Source organism: Notothenia rossii, assembly GCF_949606895.1.
Source record: "Notothenia rossii genome assembly, chromosome: 6".
NCBI lineage: Eukaryota > Metazoa > Chordata > Actinopteri > Perciformes > Nototheniidae > Notothenia > Notothenia rossii.
The window spans coordinates 66,183,045-66,206,100 of NC_136909.1; the positions used below are offsets into that span (position 1 = coordinate 66,183,045).

Sequence of the window (23,056 nt, forward strand, 5' to 3'; positions counted from 1 at the left end):
ACCTCGGCCTTGCTACAACAACTTGCAGAATTGCAAAAGAAATACCTAATTTCACCCCTTTTTAAATGTCAACTGAACAATGCTGTTCACTAAAGCAAGAGGAAGTCACTTCGGGATGGCTGACCAACACATGTCCCGAGCAGGAGTTAGGCCTGGGGGTGTGATAAGCGTGTTAACAGAAAGGCACCAGCGTGTGGTGTTTGTTGAAACCATGCAGGAGGGCGGTGGTTTTTAGGTGCTCACCGCAGGGCTGCTGCGGGTGGAGCCGGCTACAGCATAATATGCCCGCTTTAAATGAAGAACCTGCAAAAGCATTTTCTTGTCTTATGAAATAGCAACTGAGGGTTCATCTTCCGGAAACCAATGCAAAATGAACAATACAGAGTATAATGATACTACAACGGTAAAAAGCAAAACTGCACACTGAACAAAATAAAGGATTCAGATTGTATACACAGTTCTGTAAATTACATTTATTCTCAAGAAATCTTTTAAATATTTGAAAATGTTCAATGAAACCGCAGCAGACACAGTTGGTTCTACATACATTTCAAATAATGACTGCACCTTTTTTTAAATACATCATTCTGTACCTGTTAAAACGATTATTGTTTTTTCCGTGGAGCCGTGCGGACCCCAGATCTCCGAGTGTGAAAAGGCACTTCACTGTGAGGGGAAGCCGGGAAGGTGCGGCGGGGCGGAGTAGCCGTGAGAGTTGAACAGTTTAAAAAGCATCATAATATTCATTCATGCAACTTATCAAAAAACAAACAAAGAGTACAGCCAAGCACCCAGCCAGAGAGTGAAGATCTGTGGATAACAAGATGCAGTACATAGCTCTGAAGATTAAGTAGTGATTAGAGATTTCCTCAGATGTATCTCCCAGCAACTTAATAGTTTTATTAGTTTCTGAGTCATTCCTCCCAAAGCAGCGGCGGCTTGCCAGGCAAAACCAACGCTTCCGTTTAAACAAAAAAAAGAGAGGACACAGTTCCGTTTGTCGCCTGTGCTACACCTTGTTTTTCGTTTTTAAAGTGTTTTTGGTTAGCTACAAATCTCAAAAGTGTTACAGATAAAAATGGAAATGTGCTCCAGACACAATATGGCAGTCAGAGGTCTGAGGTGCGAGTTTAAGGGCTTCTGTGGTGACGCTGCCTTGCCTCACTGCTGCGACAGGAGGGCGTTCCTGTTGGCCTTCATCTTCTCCAGGCGCTTCACTAGGTGGTTGTTGGTCATCTCCATCTCCTCATTCTTATCCAGAGCCATGCGCAGCTGCGGGGGAACAGAGGGGGGGTGTTACACTCTAAACTTCTTCTTTTACCGTTTCATTTTACAAAGTCCAAGTCTTTACCTCTCGTTGAAGTCGCCGTTTTTCTGTTTTTAGTTCGTCTTCTACTTTCTCTGAACTATCTGCTGATGCCTTGTACCTGGACACTTGCCCTTCAAGTCTGTTGATCTGGAAAACGGACACATAAAAGAAAGACTTGATGAATTAGAGCCCTGAAATGTACTACTTTTAGAAATCGGTTTGAAAAGACCTTTTTTTTTTCACTTACATTTTGTTCCATTGTTCCTAATTCCTGTTCTGCTTTAGAAAGCTTGAATTTGTATTCACTCATCTGTCTGTTGGAATCTCCTACAGACAGAAACACCAACCGGTGAGTTTAAAAAATACAAAAAGAAGTGTTCAAATGTGTTGTTGAGCTGGACCAACTTACTCTGCATCTCGATGATGTGCAGGTCTGTACCGTTCTCCATCCTCTCTCCGTCTGTGTATGTGCTGTCCATCTTTGAGTGCTTCTGCCTCTCCTCCTCCAGCTGGTTCTTCAGCTTCCTGATCTGAGCCAACAGTTCATCTTTCTCGTCCGCCAACTTACGTAGCCTGACATCTACGGACAAGATGGAAAACACATTAAGCTCAGGCAATTTAAGAAGTCAAGCTGAGTGAACTGGAGTGTGTCCAGCGTGCTAAAACACAGTCACTTGTTTATAAATGTCTTACGTCTAAATTAAGTGGTGCCGGGAAGACTTTATATTCGGCCAACCTGGAAGTTGTTTGACTTAATGTGTAATCTCCACACATTAAGATTTTAACACACACTCAAATGTTAAAGTGTAAATGCAACAGCTGAGAGAAAAAGGCCACCATTAGGCTACAAACTAACCACATCACGGTCATATGACTTCACATCATCACCGCCCAGCTAAAGGTGGCTAATGTTTACTGTGTTGGTGTTTAAAAGTCTCAGTTAGCCACTTGCTAGCATTTCCCAGGTTTAAGGACTCGTACTTGCTTTACACACCTCTTAGATTTAGGAACGTGTGTAAACAGAATGCTTTCCGTGACTCACCCAAAGGACCCTCCCCGGCAGACTCCAGCACCTGCGCGGCCTCCTGGGAGACCACCGTGATCCCCGAGGACAGAGGCTCGTGGTTCACATCTCCATTGGGTGTTCCTTCGGAGATGATGACCAGCCCGTGTTTCTGTGGCGAGAGAACACACGTTACTGAGGACCGGCTCACTTCTTCTATAACACAAACCCCCCCACCAAACACAGCCTACTTTGTGGAGAAAATCCAAAAGAAACAACCTATTTATTACCTTACATGTTTTATTATGTTGTCCTATAAGTATTGTTAAACTGCAAAGATAATATAAGCATAAAGTCATCTGTGTGTCAGAGGTTGAAGAGTGTCCATGTGAAAATCTGTTAACAGGTATGATAAAAAAAAAAGGTACCCAACATGAGTAATAGATGTTATTCTGTTAAAAAGGGTATTTGTAGTTCACTTAAGACATTCACATTTCTTATTTTTTGTTGAATTTTTGTTTTTGTAAAGCCTTTACCTAGTAGTAAGATGGTTGCATACCGGAATATCCTTTTTAAAATGTATACTAACATTTTCAATGAATATGTTTTTGTTTTCCCTTTAATTGAATGCCTTATTTTTATTCATTTAATTTTATGTGCAATCTTTTTGGAATATTGAATTTGATTTGATTAGGTAAACCCTTGCAAAAGTACAGCCTAAAATAAATAACATGGGTCCGCACAAAGTAATGAAAAGTCATTGGTCTATGTTTGGTCAAATGTAAGAATGCACAATATATAGATGGCCAATATATGACTGGCTGATAATGAAGTTATCAATTGGTGTTGTAATTAATTAATTTCAGCATATTATCGACGTCTAATAATAATGTGGAGCATGGCTGAGTTGTGATTTCTCTGCTCTCTAGGTCACCGTTTATATGAGGTTGAGCTCCATACACACACAGGGGACTTTGGATCAGAGGCCACAGAGGAGTGAGGGTATATTTGACTAGAGTCCTGTAAAACACTGGAGAATCTGCCAGAGAGGCAGTAGAGAACATGATCTCACTGAGATATGACTTCTTCAGCCGCGTTGCTCCCAGCCAACTCCCTGCCCTACCCTAACTCACAGACAGTCTGCTCTGTAGAGCTATATGCTGTTAGTTTATGCTAAAGAAATATAATTTTGAGTGGGTTAAAGAATACTTCGTTGTTGCAGGTAACAGCTTGGCTCAATTGGCTATGCATCTTAAAATTAGCTGCACTTTTGTGGACTTTGAGGCAGAGATCAAGCAGCCTCTCATCTCTACCAGCAGCATGATGCCACAGGAGCTATCTATGATGACACAGATCATATTTAAGTATTAATAAGACGTAATTCTCATGATTTTTGTAGCATATACACACTTAAAAAAGGAGCAGTGGTTATTGTATCTGCTACATATACCAGTTAATTATCGGTTGCTGCTATATAGTATATTGTAGTATATTGAAATGTCGACATTTTTTTTTTAAAATGTACCCTCCTGGAGGTGCATTAAACAAACCCTAAAGGCCCAAAATAAAAACACTTTGTATTATTTGAAAGCAGCATGTGTCAGGATTTTCCTAATCAATACATTTTTTTGTCAGAATACTTTCACTATATGTCGAGTCTCAGTTTTTAGAAAAGCATTCTATATCTGTTGTGCAGTCATATGCAAGACGACACCATTTGAATTGACAATACACTCAATAAATAACAAATGCAGCCTTAATGTCCCATAGTGCACTGCAGGCAGGGTCAGGTGAGCCAAATGGCTTAGGGAAAACCAGCAAGTATTGAAAAATAAAATGAAATGAAAACAAAGAAGCAGAAGTGCAACAATAGAAGGTCTGACGGCATTAACTTGTTTAGTTCCAACAGAAGAATACATAAAAAGTTGATTTTGGCCAGCATGTTGTTTCCCTTAAGGAAGACGTACCTCTCCTGCTTTGGCCTTCCCCTTGATGTCAGAAAGCTCATCTCTGAGCTCGTCTCTCTCACTCCTAATGCAATCAAAGTACTCTTTCTGCCTCTCTAGGGCCTGGCCACACACATGGAGAGGAAGAGGAGAAAGAGGCAGAGGAGAAGTTGGAACGACTCTGGAGGACAGACATGCAACACCACGTGCTACAGGAGGACATCACCGTGCACACACATGCACATCGAGGACGAAGAAACAAACACACACATGACAAAGTTCAAAGGTGTGGAGGAGGATCGGGAAGGAAGATGTTGGGAGGTAGATCGGTTTGACTTTCTAAAATTAACCATATAATCATTATGCTTTATTTACTTAGACCTCTATTACCTAACAAATGAACAGATCCACAAGTGTAACATGCATATCATGCCTGAATATGTGGATAATTCCTCTTTACATTTGTAATTCACTTGATTATCCTACATTTTCTATGTCACAGTAAGCTTCAACATGGTGCTGGTGCGCTTGCATTGTTAGCCGGGGTCACAGGATCCAAACCAAAAGCTGTTATTTGGACATGCACAATTCCAAACTGTGAGAGTAAACATGTCCAGGTAAAGCCTAAAGGGTCTCCATCATGCAGAGACAGCATGAGAGGCAAAAGAGGGGGGTAAACCATGACTAAAGGTCGGGAAAAGCCCAGCCCTCTTTTGCCCCCCATGCTCTGTCAGAGCACCCGAGGGGACCTCCTACCCCGATCTTTTTGTCCTTCCAGTTTATGGTTTCCTGCAGGTCAAACACCTCTCTGGTGAGGGCGTCTAACTTAGTCTGCATTCGCTGGCTCTCCTGGAGCGGCGTGGAGAGGCGACACAATACAGGATAAGAAGAGAATAGGAAATATTGAATGGAACAAAGACAAAAGAAGGGAATATGTACATAAACACTGACACATCAGGGTCTCCGTTGTCCTGCTGTGATTACTGCTTTTCTTAACCGGGAAAATCTCCCCTCAGTTATTAAAGACGTAACAAAGAGGGTCTTAGCAGAATGTTTTAACTGGCTGTTTTGGACCGAGTTCTGTGAAATGTGCTTTATTTACTTGGTTTGGTAATGTGGGTTAGTTAACAACTATAAACTACAGTATGCTTGGGATTGAGTCACTTAAGCTCAGCAAAATACCAAATACATGTAGAGAAAGAAACCAAACTGTCAGTATTCTCATTGCCATGAAGTCTGTTGTAAATGTAAATAAGAGAGAGAGAGACTGGCAAATATTAACATCTGCTCTGCAAAGGGTCCACCTCCTCCATGTAGCCTGCCTCGATTTGGAATTGAAGAGCAACCTGCTTTTCAACACAAATACCACATAAAGTGTGATATCATTCTTTATTTAGCCTGCTGATTAAATGTTTACATTTTTTTAAGGATCATTTTTGGGGCTTTTCATTCTATTTGAAGTGCAGATAGACAGAAATGGAGAAGAGCGAGTGGGCGATATGCAGCAAAGGGGCCCAGGTCAGATTTGAACCTTGGACGCTGCAGTAAGGACCAAACACGGGTCAACGGCTCAACCTGAGGCAGCAATAGTTACAAAAACACAGATAATATTTGACCAGAAATCCTCCCATTTTCCCAGGGCAATTGGGCCGGTTGACTTATCTTGGAAACCCTGATGTGAGAGACAGAAATGAGAGATGGTGAAACGGGGTAAGAAGAGACTCGATTGAGGAGAAAATGCTGAGAAAGCAATGAATATAGTGTTCAGAGTCAGATAGGAAACGGAGCTGAATGTCAGAAGGGAAAAGGGAGGACCCTCAGAGGCAGGCCGGTGCCAATCAATCCTTATCAAGTTCCTGCAGAACAGAGGCTCCTCTGCAGCGACACCTTTCACAGTGCTGAGGGAGAGCAGTGTGATGTGGTCACACAAACCCTCTGTACTTCTAACGTCTTACCTCTATAAGCTCATCTCTCTGGCGGATTCCCTCTTTCAGCTCGTCTTGTTTATGCTGCAGGACCGTACACGTGTGCTTTTGTCTTTCTAGGTCCTGGAAACATGGACATATGATCATTTGTAAATGTACCTTAATGAAATAGATTTAGAATAAGCTTTCTTTGAAGATACATTACCTTTGACTTGTCTTCCAGCTCCCTCTTCATCTCGGACATTTGCTCCTCCATCTCCTCGATGACGTCCTTTAGTGTGTCCACCTGGTAGATGAAGTTGCCTTTGTCGTTGTCCAGCTGTGCGTTGGATACCATGGCTTTCTTATACTTCTCCTCCACCTCTGCAAGTGACTCCTGATAAAGGTTGGAGCATGTTAACAAGCAGAGTAAAAGCACAGCTCACCCACAGAACATGCACCAGGTGGGGTTTCTGGTTTAATCATGAAAAACACACACTAAACACGTATCTTTGTATTTCCCAATGTAAGAATAGGTTAAGGCATCATTCTAGCCCATTTGTGGTATTATTCTATTTGAAATGGAGGACTAATAATGTGGTGCGAGTTAATCCTGCAGTTATAAGAATGCGTCGAGTCACTTTCATTAGTGAAACAAGGCGATGGTGTGAAAAAGGGATCTGAAAGAGAGAACTAAAAGTGGACAATAATATCTAAAAGAGTCTAAAGCTAAAAGTGCATTAGCTGTGTCAAACTCTACCAAGAACAAGCCAGGACTAATTGGTTAGTAAACTACTTTTATCTATAAGAAACATACTTTCTAAGAGAATGAGAAAGGGACAGCCAGAAGGCCATCCAACACTGTGGCCTGGGTGGAGAGGACTTTAGATTGTAAAGCATGACTGTTATCTGTCAGCAGGTGGAGCATTTTAACTCTTCTTCGGACAACTTTGAACCCAGTGGAATTGTGGGAGTGTCTTCGTGTCAGGCCACAAGCAGTGAGTTGGATCAAAACAGGAAGTGGAGGGAAGATCATGCAAAAAGAAGGAACATTACGCAATTCAGACTGGTGTTAGGAGCTACAGGAGGGGGGGTATGAGTGGAGGGGGGGGGGGGCCATACTGCTCCCAGAGAAAAAGAGAAGGCATGCTGCGAGCTCAAGCCCCTCTACCTTCAGCTCTTTAAGCCCTTGCATGTACCGCCCTTCTACATCCTGAATCTGGTCCTTAAGTTCATAGATATCCTGTAGAGCAGATGGGAGGAATGGTTGGGGTGAACCGGGGTATCAGAGAGTCGGGGGGGGGGGGGGGGGGGACAAAGCACCCGTGCTGCAAAAACAATCCAGCTGGCAGACACATGGCCAGCGCACCCAGAAATAAGGAACATCTCAGGGAACATGTCACATCCGTAAAGAAAAAAGCAGAAACAGCAGGGAGGACACAACAGAAGAAACGCTGTGGGAGCTTCATGTGAGGAAGGGACAGATGTATACAGAACATGTGAATTAGCATTTTAGCTTGATGATCATGTGATTGATGGTAACTACAGCAAGTCAAATTGAATCCACATGCTATTTTGTTTCCAGTTTGTTCAGCTGCAGTAATAGAAGGGTGACAGTGTGTGTGTTGTACACCTTACCCTAAGTTCACTCAGACTGGTGTCGGCGTCATAGATGCTCCCCGTGTCCGTGCTGCCCCGCCGTGACGACGAGCCGCCCAGCGACGCCAACGCGGCCACTGAGAGGCCTGGGGTGGCGCATCGGGAAGATGGCTGAGAAGACAGAAAACCACAGAACATTAGTCAGGGAAAAAAACACAGAAAAACTGCTGCACAATGAAACACATTCACAACTTGGACATCATGTGATGCCGCCGGGCTCTCAAAGTGATAGCACTTATCGCTTGAAGCGGTACTGTGAGGTACTTTCGTGTTTTACGTGGTTGGTTTGAGATAAATCAAAGTCACACAATTAAACTAACTAACCGATCGAGGCGGTGGTTAACCAGCAACCTGGCGATGCATCTTTTATGGAAGCCTCTGTGTTTGAATGCTGACTTGAATATGTAAAAGCTCTTCCAGTTGTTAATAGACAAGAAGATTGACCTTTTAATCTCTGTGATCTGCGCAGTACATTTGTTGTCAAAGGATTCTGGTGCTTTTAATAACAGGAGATACAGGCTTCTGTTATTCTTCTGAAAATGCTTTCTGACATCAGGTTTAAGAGGTGGAAATGTGCTAAATTAAGCAGAGACAATAAACTAATATCCAGGTTTGAAGACTGCCATTTTCTGTGGTACACTGACCAAGTACCAAAAAACCCTACTTTAATTGATCCCAAGTGTTTTGTTACTAAACTTTGTGTATAAAACCCAGATAATACTTTTGTGTTGTGGTAACTTGGTAGCTGCCTAATGTGGCATACAAATCTATTTATAGTTCAGTATGAGGTTAAACCCACTGACTGCTTCATTGCCTGTTTGAGTAAAAGTAAAAAGCATAAATGATGGTGCACTCACCCGACTAAAATCTGAATACTGCTTGTCACATTTTTCATCCAGCTGAAAGAAAGAGAAGAAATATTCAAACATAGATAAAAGATGATTTTGAGATCACGCGTCCTGTGTTGTCATGCCTGGAGCCGTTTCTTCGTCTGTAAATCAGGGAGTTAGTCCAAGAGTTAATACACGGCTGGGATAAGTGCTGCATGTTCACAGACCATAACCAGTGGACAACCAAACAAGCAAGGCAACACTGAGTGATTCACACTCCATTAAAGAAGATTTTCCACATCCATGCTGCTGCTGCAACACAGCAGCCAAATCAGCTGTACTTACACCACTTATGTAGAGTCAATAAAAACACACTGTGGTATGAGTAGTGAAAACCAAGTGTTATTTGTAATCATGCATCTCTGGGGTTGCACACTGCACTCTCCAAACCGCTGTCGTAAAACTTACACTGTCAAGATCTGGAATGCTCAAATCATCGAGGTCAGACACAATACTGCCTCTTCGGTTGGTGCGGCTGAAATAATCAGCAGCCGACTCACTAATGTCGGAGAAGTCAGACGACTGCTCGGAACACACGCAGGATGAAGAAGAGAGGGATAGAGGCACAGACATAAAGAATAACAGAGAGCCAAAGATGAAGAATCGTAGGAGGAAAAAAAGATTAGGCATTAAGGGAACTCTAAACGCATGATTGTGTTGTGACAAATGATGAGGTATTAATCTGAGGCTGTTATGCAGCTTATTATAATAAAATAAAAAAGGTTTGATTATTAGATTATCAACCAGTAGTACAGCATCAGTCCCTACAGCTCACCACACTGTCCCTGCGGCCTCGGTTGACGCGCTCCTGGGACACGCTGCTGACAGTGTCATCATCTGAAGAAGACTGAGAGGAACACGCACACGTACATATAAAACACACACACACACACACACACAAAAGATGAGGAGTTGAAGTAATGTAAGATGGCTGCATGCCAAAGGCTTTCTCACACACACACAGACACATTTCTTGCTCAAACAGCAATCTATAGACAATAGGTAGCACTGTGCTAAACTGAATATTGGATTGCTCCCGAGACGGTAACACTCTTAAATGGGCCCTATTATGCTTTTTGTGGCTTTCCCTTTCCTGTAATGTGTTATATTGTGAATGTAAATGGTCTTCTAGGCTAAAATCATCACTTCATGCCAGAAGGAGTTTCTCTCCAACAACCCCCCACCCCCTGCCTGAAACACCTTAGTTGGACTCCTTTGTTTACTTCCGGAACATTGGCTAGCGCTCCAATACATTGTAAGTGATAGGCTAAGGGGCAGGACATCTCTAAGCGGTTGATCAATCGCAACAGAGCCGGCCAGCTGACCAATCTGAGCAGACTGGGCTCTGGTTTCAGACAGAGGGTGAAAAGAGGTGCTGCAGTACAGGCAGTATGAGAAAAAATAAAGCGCTTTTGGAAGATTAAAACATGGAGATACGTCCCAGTAGAGCCACACATTACAATATGAACCTGAAAATGTGCACGATAGGGCCCCTTTAAAGTAATGCCAATTCATTCTATTAGGACCATAAGTCAAAAGCAGCGCTAAGGGAGACAAGACAACATCGGCCTCGCTACAATAGCTAAAACAAAAAATCGTCAATTCACACACTTTTATTTCAATTAAAAAATGCTAGTCCCTAAAGCAAGTTGGTCGGGATGGCTGACCAACAAATGTCCCTAGCAGGAGTGAGGCATGGGGGTATGATAAGCTTGTTAATAGAAAGGCACCAGCGTGTGGTGTTTGTTGAAACCATGCAGGAGGGCGGTGGTTTTTAGGTGCTCACCGCAGGGCTGCTGCGGGTGGAACCGGCTCCAGAGGAGTACCAGCTCAATTCAGAGGGCTGTGGTGGTGGGAGGAGGACAGGACAGGCAAAACACGCTAGTTTAGCTGCAGTGGTGGTGACAAAAACGTTTTTTAGCAAACAGAACAGAACAACTTACGGCTCTTGAACTTTGCCCCGAGCCGTAAAGGCCGGCGTCGTCGCCAATAGAGGCCTGAGGACACACGTGGGAGACAATGGAGCAGATCACAAGAGGGCACATGAGTCTTTGACGTAGTGGCTAAGTTTATTTAGTATACTGACTTTTATCTGGGCCATTCAATAAACAGACACACTGTATTTCCAACTTCAAGTAGGCCATTTGTTTCAGTGCTCTACAACAAAAGCCCTGGCTTCATGCAAACGTCTGCCTTATCTCAGTGGAGCACACACGTCTGGACACCAACAAGTGTTCTGTGTCCAGGAGCTAAATATATAAAGTCCCCGACAACCTGGGCATCCTATCAGATGCATGTGGCCACAAGAGAGGAAGAATGTGAAATTCTGAAGGTAACCAGAGGCATGCAGAGAGAAACTGACCATGCTGTAGCTACGAGGCAGCGCCGTGCCAGTGGTGGAGGAGGAGGAGGAAGTGGTGGCCTGTCAGGGAGGATGGGATCAGGGAAATGTCAGATTAGAGGACAGAGGAAAGCTGGAGTGGGAATGTGAATTGAGAGACTAAAGAGCTGCAGAAGTGGAAACAGGATAAATGTTTGCTGACCCTTTTATATTTACCGTGGAAAGTGTTGAGAAGTGAGGTCATGTGACGATGTCCCTATCGACTGTTTTAATACAGATGGAGGATAACCACCTAAAGCAAGTCCTTTACATAAAGTCAAATGATCACAAGAACTGTTTTATAATAGAGAGCTACACTAGCTGCAAACAATTATCCTCTTTTATTTGATTATTTTATAACACAAACAATATCTCTTATCGCAGTTATATAACAAGCTGTAACACATATAAATGTCCAATAAACTAGACCATCCAGGTACGAATATACTGCCTGAACCGACTCTGGTTTCACTGAGGGTCTTTAACCACATTAGCTTGTTTGTGTAAAATGTTGGACAGGACTTTCAGGGGGACCGACCCGAGGAGTATAGGTGGAAGTGGAGGTGGAGGAAGGAGGCGTTGGTTTGGTCTTCGTGAGGCTGGTGTAGTTCCTTTGATCGTGGTAAAGTCCAGCCTGGAAGGGTAGTGACATAATATGACCTCAACCAAACAATGACATATTTATCCTCAAGTGTCAGACTAATAACTTATTCAGACACATTCAACCCGGATCGGTCAACATCTGCTTCACAACAAATAGTCAATATTTATCGATCAACAGTAAATCACCACCGCAAGCCACTATTATTAGTCTCCACTACCTCCATGCTTAAGGCAGCAGAAAACAGTACGGGGGTAAACTGACCAGGAGGTCCTTCCTCGAGGAGCTGGATGAAGACCTTTTATGGCCGTGCAGGTCATTGTACACAGAACTCTAATCAGCCCAGAGAAAAATGATTAAAAAAAGGAAAAGAAACAAGTATACAAAATGACTTGAAGAAGCGTATAAGCAGTGATCAACAGATGACCGTCACACAGGTACATACAGTGGAGCGGGAAGTCTTGAGGGCGGAGCTAGTGGAGAGGGCATCAGACTGAAGAGAGGACAGGAGTCACAATAATTATAATCAGAAGATCAAACACCTGAGAGGCTGTTGGGTTGCTGTTAGCTGTTTACTGGCAACACACGTGTTCCTCACTAACAATAGGTTAGTTGTTCAACAGGCAACAAGTCATCCAACACATCTACAGATCAAACAAACCATTTGTTTTGTACACCCTACCAAGGCCACAGTAAAAGGAACAAAAGCTTTTGTTAGAGGCACTATGCCCATTATAAGGTTTGTATAAAGTTCTTACAGAATGCAACATCACATTTTTGTATGAACTATTGTAGAGATTTCCTAAGTAACAGTGCTGAAAACCGCTCTGGCTTTCTGCTTTGGTATGTTTGGACAAAATATAGGTGATAAATGCACTAAATGACTTGTCAAGGTACACATTTCCAGGTCTTTAAATGCTTACAATTCTAAATCAAATGTAGTGTCCTACAGAAATACTGCATTTCCCTTTAGAAAGATAAGAAGAGATTCAATGTGGAAAAACAGATGATTGTCTAAAAAAAGTAATCTTAATATTACATCTCCTTTTAGGTATAAATTAATCTCTAATCAATGAATGTCTGATATGAAAGGGGACCAAGGTAACTTGCGTAGAAATTGACGAGTGGAAAACACGAAATAAATATTAAATCAACAATTTTTTTTTCTTCTAAGCACATCCTAGGTCATCCATCTAAGTGAATTCTGCTTAGCACCATAAAGTTAGTCAGACCTGAACTACATGCTGAGACTCCAGGTATCCACTCAGTTTCCAAAATCCACACATTATCTCACACACATGCATGCACATAACGCACCAACGGATCTCTTCTAAGGGAACTGGATCGACTCTTAGACCCAACGTCCCGCACTGATGATGAGGTTGACTTTAAATAAAAAACAGAAGCAAAGGTAAGGGGAAATCTTAACTTGGCCAACTATTTTAGACTCTGACGCAAATGAACACTACCAATACAAGTATTTCACCCAAATGCTTTACTTTAATAAGTGCATTCCTAAGAAGAACAATGGCTTTCTCACATCACATCTATGAGAGAGCAGTCTTAATAAAACTGGCAGGGGTTTATTATGCATTACGCACCCTGTAGCTGCGGACCGACATGACATCATCATCCAGCCCCTGCCCATGTGGAAACATGGAGTCACAGCAGAAAGGCAGACAGAGAGAGGAACATGTGTGATGAGTTATTAAGTGCAGAATTAAAGAGGAAAGAAGAAAGGAAATATAGATGGACAAAGAGGAAATGTGTTGGGGAGATACAGACCCGGCGATGACTGCTGCTGGATATACTACTACTAGAGCCTCTGGCTTTGTCTGAGTCAGCCTGGAGGGAAGAAGGACAAGTTAGAAAAGATTATAGAGAGAAAGTAGAGAGGCTCAGGGGTGAGTAAGGTCGCTGCAAAACTCAGCAGTTGCTATTCAAAAGCCCAAACCATGCAAAACAACTTCTGTCATCATGTGTATAACTAAATGGTTGTTATAAACATTTGAAAATGTTATCCTGCAGCGAGATTAATGATATACAACAACAGCTTATATATTGCACATTTTAGTCTCATCTGTTTTTTTCCAAAAGGCAACATAACGGCACAAAATGAACATCTGCTTCTTGTAAAAACACCAACACGCATAAAGATTAATCCCATGCAAAAGTTGTTCATAAACATTCAAAAGCATCCATCCTTTCTAAGTAGCCTGGAGTTAGAGGAGTAACACAAGGCACCTTCTTGCATGCAGACTCACCCAACCTAAATAAAGTCAAAGGCCAATGCTGGCGCTACAAATACACACTCAGCCGCACACTACAGTGTCTCCAAAGCAAACACACTGCTGCGGCACATTTCCACAGTGAGGTTCAGTGTTGTCTGTGAGTCAAGTGTAGCTCTATGGTCAGGCTTGACTGGGACTCAATCCCACACAACAGGCTGTGTTAGTGCAATACTCTCGCCTACCATCCACTGGTGGATTTGACCCCATTTTTTGTTGCTACTGCTGGATGACGTGTGGTAAGAACGCTGGACAGAGGGAGGAAGTGCCAGGAAAAACATCATACTTCACTTAAAGAAATGCTGAAACGTTAAAAAACTTGGTGACATTTACTTCAAGAATAGAACGTTTGGTTTCATCTGTGGACATGCAGCACTTTTTCTGTGGATATTTGTACAGTCAGATATATCTAAAAGTGTTTCTCAAGGCATAAAGCCAAATGGCTTCTCTGCACCGGTGACTATCAAGGCAGAAGGGCAGCTCAACAAATACAAAAATGGGAGAAATGAAGTTCCTTCTCCATGTAGAATCTGCAGCTGACAGCAGCTTTACACAAACTGGCTCGATGAGTTGAATAATGGTGACAGTGCATCTCAGCGAATCACGTCCACTTCGTGTTGTATACCTCTTTTTGCTGCCGTTCAAGTTCCCTCATTCGAATATCCCTGGCCTCGGCCCGAGCCGCCCGCTTCGCTGCAAGCCTCGCCTCCGCCTGTGAAGCAAAACATGAACACACTTGTTAGCCATGAAAGAAATATGATAAACAAGCCTTTCCCTGAGGTCACGCCCCAACAAGCGCAAAGGATAAACACAAAGGGCTTCATTAAAAAAAACAGAGAATTCCCAGGATCACATTGAAGTACTCAAGTCATTTGTTTCCTGTAAGAAAACGTGGAAAAGGCTGACATTGATTTCCTTGTGTGCTTAAGTGTGGTTGTTTAGACCTAAAAGAGCCAAGCTTCCTGGACAAGTACTTTATCAACAAACCTTTTCATGAGGACATTGACTTTATAGATAAGAACAGGGCTACGACACTGCACGGCAAAATTATGGCCCCGCCCACTTTCCGATGAAAACAAAGAATCGGTCTGTCGATACCATATGTCTGGGAAACACCTCATCACAGCCAAATTATTATGCTAATGAGGTCAATCCTCGAAGCCAACTGTAAAATATGAAAAGTCGAGGTAATGAATGTAGAAGCTGCATTAAAATATAAACTGACAAATCCCAGTTTAAGTGTGTGCCACTCATCCACCGTTACATTGAAAAAATATGCTATATAGACGCCGATCATGTACAATGACATGTGTAATTGTTTGCCTGATGGACTATTACATAAGGGCTCCGTGTAGATATAAAATGTAAGTCTTTTCATTTTTTTTTTTTGGGATTGGCAAAGACCTCAGAATTTGTATTTACCACCAGTTAAAGGATAGGAGATATTTTCACCCAAAAAGGGCAGCGGCGTATAACGTAGAGGGAAAGTACCTGGATGGGTTGCTCTCATCTATGGTACGGATGCACAGTTTATTGTTTGAATAATTTGAAAGGGCAGTTATGTGAAGCATCAGTATAATGATTCAAGTCTATAATACCTGTTCTACTGACAAAAAATGTATTTACTGTAATAGAAAATAGTTTATTTTGAGAAAAACTAGCAAAAATGTTGGCCAATATATATACATATATCACCAGTATCACGAAATATTTAGTCCATCACGAAACTGCAGTTAAGAAAAGCCAAAGATACATTTGAGGTAACTCATCCACATATTGTATCCACCTGGGAGCACTAAGAAGTTTTATTTTTCCTCTGTAAAATGTTCCACTCAGCACATCCCTGTCCAGCACAACAGAGTTCACTCTGTACTGTGTGCCCTTGTAGACCAGTTTCGTGTGTGAGTCACGGCTCTGTAAGTCCTGTCCACAGTGAATGCTTGGGATGCCTCATCACCAACAACATGTGCTAACCATCAGTTTCAGGGGGGCTGATTTAAAGGCCTCACAGGGGAGATGCCAGTAGTGCACAAACAAACTGACAGAGAAGCACAGGATAAAGAGAAAACAAAGCGTCACAATAGTGTGGTTATGCTGGGTCGGTAAACATGGAGGCGATTTTGCAACAACGGTAGCTTAACATTAGGAAGTACAAACAAGCCAAAGTGAACTCAATCCTCTCTCCTGTGAGAATAGGGACTACATATTTTGACTGCGACTAGTCAGAATATAACAAGAGCTCATTTGACAGAGTAGAGAAGGCTAATTTAGGCAAGCTCCCACACAGCCCTGAGGAGTCACACAGGTGACTGCAGACAATCCTTCCATTACGTCCGTAATACCATTTACATTCCTTACATATTCTGAACATCCCACCAACAAAGAATGGCCCACTTGCTCATGAAGCCTAGCCCTTTATCTCTTACTAAAAGACAGTCCATAAATACAGCGTGTGGTGTGTACAGTATCTCACTGCAGACAAACACTGTCAGCATTCCAGCAATTTCTGCTCTGCCAGAATAGAAAGCCTGTAGGTTATAGACTATTCCTCTTTCAATACTAGCCTGCAATACTGTTTTATATAACGCGGAACAACCACACAAACTCATGTTATTTTTTGCCTGAACACCTAGTGTTGTGTAAAAGGGAGTTTTAAACCTCGTTAATGTTAAAAACATTTTAGTAACAGACAAACATGTTACTGAAGCTAAGTTAGATATCAACATGAGGAGGAAGTGATCATTATGCACTAAGACAGAATATAGTTTTAGTTATCTATAATATCCATCTCGTTTTATAATGAGACTTTGATCTTACTTAACTTTCCTTCCAAAAAAGTGAAACCATGACTTTCAAATGACAGAATAAAACCCATATTATTAAATTTCATTTTCTTCACTGAGAAAGAATGAAAAAATAAATACTGTATCATAAAATAATTGTTATTATTTTTGTGTGAATAAGATAAGAAAACTAACAGCATGAAAACCCCAAACACAGACATTTAAATGGAGCTTTGCAAACTTACATGCCATTTGGGACATTTTTATAACAATTCCTATTGGCCGCTATGTGTGATTTTGGAGTATAACTTATGGTCATACAATGAAACGTTATACAATTTGAAAAGGGAAGTAAAGCTGTCTGAAGAAGAGGGAGCACATGAGGAAGAGCGCCGGCTGTCCCTGTGCTCTGCACCTGTTGAGCTGTCTGACAGTGTGACCCGCTCTAACAGCAGCACAGCTGAGCTCTCTGTCTCTGTCCTATCTATAGCCCGGACCATCCGGCCCCCAGCCGTATCATGGGGCTAGGAGGGGTAACCTGAGCACCAGAAGTTCACCATCACACACACCTCCAGCACTCTGAGCAATAAAAGTCCAGAAACCCAACATGAGATCACCTGGAACCCTCCCAACACTGAATTGCGTATGCACTGAGAGTACGATCAATTCATAATTATACCCTTGTTAGGGTAGCTCCAATGACATGTATGGATTCATCCATTTTGGTGTTTCATATATGTAAGTAAAAGAATGTTGGTTAAAAAAGTAAGACCTCAGGATAAAGGTAATCAACAGAAAAAGGAACTATTCAAATATTTTAACAGTATACTGCATTTTTAAAACTGAAACAAAAAGTGCTGTGCTCAACAAATATTACAAACCAATAAAAGAACACATTGTAAGTAAGAAAAAGCATTACCAGTTTCATTATTTTGGTCACTATTGCTGTATGTATGAGCTCATTACGCTACAAATGAAAAAAGGAAACTAGCTTACAATAGATATATCAGTGGAAAGTGTTCGATACTTTCACATCCTCAATAATACATCAACTCAGAATTCTCTCTAGCAATAACTAGACACTAGACTAGACACTGCTTATTGCAAATTCAACTCAACTTTCCCTACATGCTGATCACCAAAAAGGCACCGCAGCATTAAAATTAGTAAAAGCGGCTCCTAATAATTTGATTACATTTGTTTAAACACATAGATAGCTTTAAATAAAAGCCAGTGCAGTCACTCAAGGTTCACTCCCCTGCTCTACGCTATGTAAATGACTAACCTTTGAGTCCCTTGTCCAACATAAAAATGACATTAGACTGTCCTCGATTGCTTGCTTTTAGTACAACAAAAAAAGATACTTTAAATGTATAAAAAAAAACTAAAACCAAATACCGTTGGAAAGCTTGCATTATCAAGGAAGGAAGTCAGAACAATGTGATAGTCCTTGTCCATCATTTGCAGAAGGAAGCTTAAATAGCTGCTTTGTTTTCTGAAGTCTGAACAGTGTCCTAACTGTACACGGAAATGAAAGTGTTTCACTCTCCATTGCAATAATGACCTGTTGATATCACAAATAGGAGAATATGAACTATGAACTATAGCTTCCACACACACCCTCTGTATACTGAAGTGATTCAATGATTGCTTCAATGAGTGCCGATGGCGGTTCCCTTAGATCCTAATCAGTTGGGCGACAGGTATGAGATGTTCATTTAGTTCCAACACTGTAATATTTCTTAGCAAGCTGCTGGTATTCATAGGGTTTGACTCCCAGTAATGTAAGAGGCCTCAGAACTGAGAGGGCTGGTGACGGTGCAGGCTCAAATTCACAGTCATTCTCAGCAGTGATCCGTGCCAAGCACAGGCAGGCTTGAGCCTTTTTTCTTAAACAGCAACGGACAACGCAAGGCTGCTGTGATTTGAATATTTGTTTTGGAGTGTGTTGATTGGCAACACGTTAGACACTGACCCAACGAACTCCCTGAACAGTTGATCTAATATTTCTTCACTCCACAAAGAGATTCACATTTAGGACCTGACTGGGAGGGTCGGATGACTCATGTTTCTATGATCGGCCTGCATGACTATAAAGAGAGCAAATGGAGCCTTGTGCTTAGTGCAGGCACTGTATGGATCAAGCATTCTTAGTGCAAATGTTAATGAATTTGAAGTTTTAACCAGTGCTTTATTTCTACATGTAAAATCTAAAGTTTTCAGACAAGGTGGCTTTTTCACCTCACTAGCATAGAGGTCTTTACACTCTGAAAACTGAGCTTTCCATTTCATGATGTTAGTGAACTCACTCTGAAAGAAAGGCAAAGGAATGGCAGCCCTGCGGTTTGACTAAATGGAATAATCCCAGGGCATGTCGTTACAGGCTAGGCTGCTTCTCTGCTCTGCCAGTGTTTTTCCCCCCCAAACCAAAACACTACAAGTTAAGTCAGTCTCTCTCTGGTCCAAACCAGCTGTCTCTACTCACTTTGGCTGAAACTCAAATTATCCAACAGGACCTGAATATCCACATTTAAGCAGCTTTCCAAAGCCCACTGACCCAACTTTGACCACGTTACAAATTAACATAATTGATAGCGTAATAAATACCTGTTTCTGTCTCACTTAACATGGGTGTTGACATATTATCTACTAGGTTATACTGCTCCCTGTTTTCAAGAAATAATCCAGGTGTGCTCAAAAGCAACAAGTCTGAAAGAAAAATCCTAATAAACTGTAAAGTATTCTAAGTTAAATGCTCGAAATCTATTTGGATAGTTTTCCCTATCTACGAATATGACAATTTCATAAATTTCAAGAAAAACGTGACACAATTAAACAGTGCAACACTCATCAAAGCACTCTTTTGGTTAAGGCAATGATACAGCATGGACTATAGATGCACCCGGAAACAGCCTACATACATATCTATCTTTGGAAATACATTCCACATAGATTTGATCTTAAAAGGTTTCTCTTCCATCCACAGTGCAGTGTCAGCCAACCCTGAGTGCACATAATGGTTCCAATAATCTAGTAGCCATGTTCCCTTTTATTGAAATATGATGATGCTGCTGAACAAAATAAGGCCATCTGAGACTGACAAATCATTCCTCTACATATGCCTAAACCCATTATCTAAATGAGTATAATCAAGACAATTTGAGTTAGAAAATCATATTAGCATAGATTAAGCAAGGCATGAATAGAGCAATGATGAAGAATATGGCCTAGATCCAGTGTACTCTTTTCCAAAATGGAAAGACATGTGATGGAGTTTGTTCTTACCTCCCGGGCTATGCTACTCAAGGCTTCATCTTCTGCTGAGAAGCGGTCTTTTAGTGGAGCACGCTTTCTACCAGAGCCTTGTGTCCCCATGTTGCCTGCAACTGTAGCTCCAGCAATGATGTGTAAGTCCAGAAGATACACAGAACTGTGTGTTTTCACCTACGAGGATAAACAAGAAAACACAAAGAACACTTATGAATGGTACTTAAACAAAGCCATGTGTGAATGAACATAATAGTACAGGTCCATTCTCCAGTTTCAACATTTTATTGTGCACGGTTGTATGCACTCTAATCTCTCTAACAACCAAAACACTACCCATCTCTTGTTTCCATTCAAGCAAACACACTTATGAATGGCTCTTACATAGCTTTGGATCAGTTATGGCTGACATCAACCAGCCTTTAAATGGCATGCAGAACAACTGCAGCTTTATAGCAAACATAGCATTACATTAAACAACAGGTAATGAGGTCTAAGGATCGTATAAGAACATTAAGCTATACATTTTTAACTGATCTGAAACCTTATTATCATTAGATGGTATTATAGTATTCTGCATCGTCCACATGATATGTATTTGATAGACGTTCAGGAAATATCAACGTTTGCAGATCATCCAGACAAAAGAGCACCGTGGCTGGCTGGTAAAGACAGGGGGAAAACGCCTAGTTTGAGACCCAGCTGAGTCAGAGGACCCAAGCGAAGCATGAGCACTCCCTGAAGACGTTTGATGATCTGAAACCCTTGGATCCATAGCTCAAAATAACCAGTGTGACCCCCTCAGAAACGCTGGCTAACAAACAAATGAATACGGATAGTCCTTTGTCAATTCAAAAACAGGTTGATGCGTTACTATAAGTTTACGTTAATCATCCAACTTCAGCTATGGTTAACTTTATGAGTCATTGGCGCTTACGCGGTCGGTCCAAACATTCCCAAAGCTTCCATTACAGTCCCATGTCCATTAAGGTAAACGGATAGTAATATACTCACCTTAGCTAGCACATTTGCGCCAAAGTAAGGCTTATGCCCTGTTAGCCTTAGCTAACAATAGCTAATTATACTGACGTTAACGTTGACTAGAATTAGCCAGTTCAATGGTAAGCTAACTAAGAGTGCTAACTAGCATTTCATCTTAACAAAACCCTCATTTAAAAGTTAACTACCCTTCTAGGTTCTTCCTCCGCTACCGCTGAAGCTAGCGCTTAGCAAAAACGAGACATGTCCACATCATAGATCCACACATGTCCTTTCTACAGCAATGACCCCCAGCACCGAACACAATCTCTGGGAGTCAAGGCTAGGCTAGCTGACCACTTTAGCTTGAGAGTTAGCTTGGATAGCCAGTGGGGCTAACCTCGACTCTCCTGAGAGGCAGACAGGGTAAACTGGCACTGATCCTCCCGTCTTATTCCCTATCCCAAAAATATAACGTTACCTTCGCGACACCTTTAAATAACCCGCGATACTGCCAAGGAGTTGTCCCTTTTCTCCTGGAGGTTTAGGGGCGAGCCATTCGGCTTCTCGTCAGAGATTAGTAGTGTTTTTGTCCACACTGACAGCTGTCATCAGTCCGCCTTTCCACCGCTCTCCACTGCCCTCCTCACCCAGTTTCTACACACACTAGCGGCTTCAAAGGTCCCGGATGTTGGGAAAAATTAGGGTGTGATGCTGCATTCACGGGCCGTCAGACACACCGAAATATCATACCCTACTGGGAGAGAGTGGGTTTCCATTGAGTGGTCAGGTATTAAAGCTAAGTGACTCAGTATAAGGATTTAGAGGCGCGCAAGATGGAAATTGTTTCAACAAGCAATGAGATTAACTTCTGGTATTACCATTATAATATAATATAATAAACGTACTTTAAAGCTAAATGTATTGCTTCTATATAACTGTTGAAGTTCAGTAGAAGCTTAAACAATTCATGGAAGAAAGAAAGAAATAGAGTCTGTTATTTTAAGCCCTAATAAATTAAGTAAATGTGCGAATTTAGCAACCTTTGTATTGAACCAATTATAAGCAGAGTAGCAGACCACCTGTAGGCCTATAAATGACGGAACATTGGGTTTACAATATTTTAAGGTATTTTAAGGTTCTGTCCTTATTGTGTTTTTTTTTTACAAGTTTTTTTTCCAAAATAAGTGCTTTTAAGAAAGCCTAATGTAATACTGTATTTAAAATTAGGCACATTCTTTACCTTGACATTTTTATCTCAGAAAAATAATATATATAGTTTATTTTTCATTAGCTATATAGCATATAATGAAAAATAAACTATATGTTTGTACTGCTTCCCCCAATAGAGCTCACATATTTATTGCATACATTTGAATGAATACATTTACAAACTGCTACACATTTTCTTTGTTAGTTGCCTACAGGTCACAAAACAGCCCTTATTAATATACAATGTATCACATGTAATGAAATACAAAGTCTGAGTATTACATATTGCTATACCAATATAAAATATCCATACTCATTTGACCCTAGAGCACTAGGGGAGGGCAAAATGACTGTGGTATTTTTAGGGTTTCTCCACAAGAGGGCAGTAGCTGATAATGGATTCTTCTTGCTTATGTTACATGTTATACTAAATGTGAAGCATGCAGCCCTACACCATATGTACATGGATATGTTCACATATAGGATTGCGTTGCAATGACCAGTTACCTTGGAATGTGTTTGCAAATAGATTAATCAACTATTTATTCCAATGAAGTATAACAAATCTAAATACATATTTTAAGGTTTTTCAAACAAAGTAAAAACAATACACTCATAGATGTATATATTGAAAGGATAACATATTAATCTGAACCTTTCTTGGTGTTTATTTGTACACATACACCAATGTGTATGAGTGCAGAACAGCAGAATAATGACAATATGCAAGCAGTACAACTGCTTTGTGTGCCTTGTCTCTTAATGGGGACTTTAATTAGGAAAACCTACAGCCTAAAGAGTCTGCATGGGAATCCCCCCCCCCCCCAATTGACACT

General features: G+C 41.4%; 1 protein-coding gene across 8 annotated transcripts; it reads right to left on the reverse strand.

Moving 5' to 3' along the window:
* Window positions 1–458: 458 nt before the first annotated feature.
* lrrfip2 (leucine rich repeat (in FLII) interacting protein 2) lies at window positions 459–21,734 on the reverse strand. 8 transcript variants are annotated; one of them, XM_079686900.1, is made up of 27 exons: window positions 21,490–21,734; window positions 20,049–20,207; window positions 14,606–14,692; window positions 14,166–14,228; window positions 13,478–13,537; window positions 13,294–13,332; window positions 13,010–13,078; window positions 12,138–12,185; window positions 11,957–12,025; window positions 11,630–11,725; window positions 11,074–11,133; window positions 10,655–10,708; window positions 10,498–10,554; window positions 9,487–9,558; window positions 9,120–9,233; window positions 8,679–8,720; window positions 7,801–7,932; window positions 7,334–7,405; window positions 6,389–6,559; window positions 6,214–6,306; window positions 5,015–5,107; window positions 4,280–4,381; window positions 2,352–2,484; window positions 1,719–1,889; window positions 1,557–1,636; window positions 1,352–1,456; window positions 459–1,272 (listed from the first exon to the last, which is right to left on the reverse strand). In XM_079686900.1, exons 2-27 carry the CDS (start codon window positions 20,136–20,138, stop codon window positions 1,162–1,164), a joined length of 2,283 nt encoding a protein of 760 aa, XP_079543026.1. In that variant the 5' UTR covers window positions 20,139–20,207; window positions 21,490–21,734; the 3' UTR covers window positions 459–1,161. The 8 variants fall into 8 exon arrangements, with proteins under 8 accessions (XP_079543026.1, XP_079543028.1, XP_079543027.1 ...); XM_079686902.1 differs by lacking the exon at window positions 7,334–7,405; XM_079686901.1 differs by lacking the exons at window positions 20,049–20,207; window positions 21,490–21,734 and adding an exon at window positions 18,162–18,312.
* Between the last annotated feature and the right edge of the window lie 1,322 nt (window positions 21,735–23,056).